The sequence below is a fragment of the Macrobrachium rosenbergii genome, chromosome 15 (assembly GCF_040412425.1).
Source record: "Macrobrachium rosenbergii isolate ZJJX-2024 chromosome 15, ASM4041242v1, whole genome shotgun sequence".
NCBI lineage: Eukaryota > Metazoa > Arthropoda > Malacostraca > Decapoda > Palaemonidae > Macrobrachium > Macrobrachium rosenbergii.
In genome coordinates, this window is record NC_089755.1 from 11,354,910 (window position 1) to 11,358,301 (window position 3,392).

The window sequence follows — 3,392 nt, forward strand, 5'->3', positions numbered from 1 at the left end:
ATATATATAAAAGCTACAACACACATATATATATATATATATATATATATATATGCATATATATATATATATATATAATCTAGATATAAATGTATATATATATTCAGTAGATAATATATATATATATATATATATATATCATATATATATACCTTCTTATCCTCGATATATATTAAAAGGTGTACACACACACACCTATATATATATTGGTTATATTTATATATATTTCTCTTCTTTTTCTTTTTATGTTTACGTCTTTAACAATGTTGTATGTAAGAATGATTCCATTACTATTTAAGGACAGTTATAAAATAGAATGCATAAGAGTTAAAGAGTCTGATCAATGAATATACCATTAAATAAAACAGTTGGTCTCTATCAGTACAAGTAAATCTGGATAAAAAAAAAGGAAATAAATGAAACATTTTGATAAAACCATCTTGGTTTATTCACGATTTAGTCAGTTTTCAACCTAAAATGTCTGGTATGTCGAAATCTGATTTTTATAACCTAAAAAAAGTCGTTTGTTTATCAAACCTTTTGCCATAACATGCTCCCAAACCAGTGACCTTTCACAAGATGGCGGTCTATTTTGAAAAACTCAATCCCAGCCATCTTGGAAGTTCTTTTGAAGGGAAGAGACTTTTCTAAGATGAGGAACAGTCTTAGGAGATGTTTGACTCATCAAAACTTCTCATGCTTGTTTCACTCTGGGGATTGGGCAAAGACCTGGAACACTTGGTTCCCCTAGAGGAAGGAACAGGAACAGTCTCTCTCTCTCTCTCTCTCTCTCTCTCTCTCTCTCTCTCTCTCTCTCTCTCTCCTGGATACACCCGTTTGCTCACACACATTCACTGACAAAATTCATCTAGTTCCGGTGGTAATTAGATGAAAAGATAGTGATATATATATATATATATATATATATATATATATATATATATATATATATATATATTTTTTTTTTTTTTTTTTTTTGCTAGTTTTTCTCTTATACAATTTTCGTTAATATATATATATATATATATATCTATATCTATATATTTATATATTTTTCCGATTCTCGTTCGTCAATTTCTATATATAAAAATCTTAGACTTAGTTTTTCCATTGATTTAATTTTCGTTAAAAGCAATTTCGCTTTATGGTACATCAAGCGAGACTCTTATAATGCGGCCTTTCGACCTTTTATATCATCGTGTGGGAGAATTTTGACGATTCAGGGCGTTGCTTTGGGAACAATTTTTGATAACAATACGCAGACTTTAAACATGTGGTTAAATTGATTTAAAATATAATACGCGACTAGTGTTTCGCCTTTATGGTTTAAAATTTGTTGTATAATCTTATAATGCGTTTGAAAATACATAAAATAAGTTATTACAAGAATAAGAATGATTCTATAGCATATCTAAAGGGTACAAATAAACAAATGGTTATACATAAATTAACTAATATTAAGTTTGGTGTATGTTTGGACCAAATGGTCTACGCTGATTAACAAAGGGTTCGTGTTAAACATGGCCTGGCTAAATAAATATTGGCCTTCGCTATCTCGTGTCCTCAAAGGGCGCGATGTACCCGGTGATTTGGGGCACGCTGTCTGGTCCCCTGCTGGCTCGTGCATTCCTTCTCCTGCTGGAGGGAAGCATATGGTCCGACTCTTGTTGAATATTCAGGGTCGGTTTCTGGATAGCGATGCTTACCGCTTCGGCTATAAAGAGGCGACCATAGTTATCCTCTTTGTGCACGACCTGGGTGCCTTTTATCAGCTCTTGTAGAAATGGCTTCCTGTCGTGATCATCTATATAGTGTTGATGAATGGCCCCTTGATTTCTATGAGACAGTAGATGTCTCCGAAGGGTCGTTTTAGTGTGCCCGATGTAGTTTTGGCTGTGAGATTTCCACATCTCCTCTGGACAAATTAATTTGTGAACTACGTTCGTGCACATCTCACTTCGGTCCCCCCAGAGCGGTGCTGCTCTTCATTACTAGGGCTGCCACAAGGTTAGGCCTATAATATATATTCTGTGGCTAATTATTTTGTGGTAAGGGGCTTTTGGGTTTTACGCCTCTGTTTACTATCCCACGTAGTGTGCAGCAATCCTCCTTGTATGCAGACCCATAATGTAGACGATGGTATATAATCAGATTCTCCTCCTTTTTCGTCGTCGTGTTGGATTGGTAAAATTCGTCCATTTTCTGTTTTATTGCAGTTTTAATGATTTGATCTGCATAACCAATGTTTGTCAGCAATTGGCGAATTCTGCCCAGTTCGGTGTGTATGTCTCTCCACGATGTGATGTGCGTGAAGGCTCTGTTGACATACGCACTCACGACAGACTTTTTATATGCCTCCGGGCATTCTCTTCGTGCGTTCAAGAAACGGCCAGCGTGCGTTGTTTTTGTATACACGGTCGTTTTAAACTGCCCTTCTTGTTGTTTCACCAGGACGTCAAGAAACGATAAAGTCTTCTGCTGGCTGTGCTCTGTGGTGAAGTTGAGCACCAAGTTTCTTTTCAGAGCATCTGCTAGTTTTCTGGCATCATCGGTTTCTTCTATTGCGACGAATATGTCGTCGATGTACCGACCATAAATCTCAGGTTTTTTATGTTCTCGGAAGGTCCTTTCTTCGATGGTGGCCAAGTACATATTTGCAAAAAGGACCTCTAGTGGGGATTGCATGGCGACTCCGTCTACTTGCCGAAATAATTTCCCCCAGTGAGAGAGGAAAGGGGTCTCCGTAGTACTCGCCTTCAGCATATCTCGGAGGACATCTTCGGAAATGGGCAGCGGGTTCTTGTCGGACCTGTATACACAATCAAGGATGATGCTGATCGTTTCTTCGACGGGGACATTTGTAAACAAACTTTCAACGTCGAGTGAGGCGATGTCGTCTTCTGGTCCTTTTTCATGCAGGAGGTCAATGAACTCCACCGCTGATTTCAATGAATATGTTTAAACTTTCACTTTTGTTATCATACATGTTCTTTGTACCCAAAACAACGCCCTGAAATTGTCAAGGTGTTAATCCCTTGACTGACCAGTACCCAGACCTCAAGGTCATTCTCCCCACACGATGATATAAAAGGTCGAAAGGCCGCATTATAAGTCAGTCGTCGCTTGATAATACCATGAAGGCGAAACAGCTGTCGCGACAAAAATAAATCAATGGAAGAAGGAAGTCTGCGTATTTTTCACCAGAAATTGACGAACGAGAACCGTAAAAAATTCCGTCGGTATGAAGATACCTGCAAGAAACTTATTGATGTCAATAAAGCAATTGCTTTTAACAATACATACACACACACACACAAATATACATATATATATATATATATATATATATATATATATATATATATATATATATATATATATATATATATATA

The 3,392-nt window shown here is 36.6% G+C and overlaps 1 protein-coding gene across 1 annotated transcript in view; it reads right to left on the reverse strand.

Moving 5' to 3' along the window:
• Positions 1-2,034: 2,034 nt before the first annotated feature.
• LOC136846253 (uncharacterized) overlaps positions 2,035-3,392 on the reverse strand; it is a 10,675-nt gene continuing 9,317 nt past the window's right edge. The window contains exon 3 of the mRNA XM_067117059.1: positions 2,035-2,939. Coding sequence (XP_066973160.1) covers positions 2,035-2,939 — 905 coding nt within the window. The remainder of the gene's footprint in view (positions 2,940-3,392) is intronic.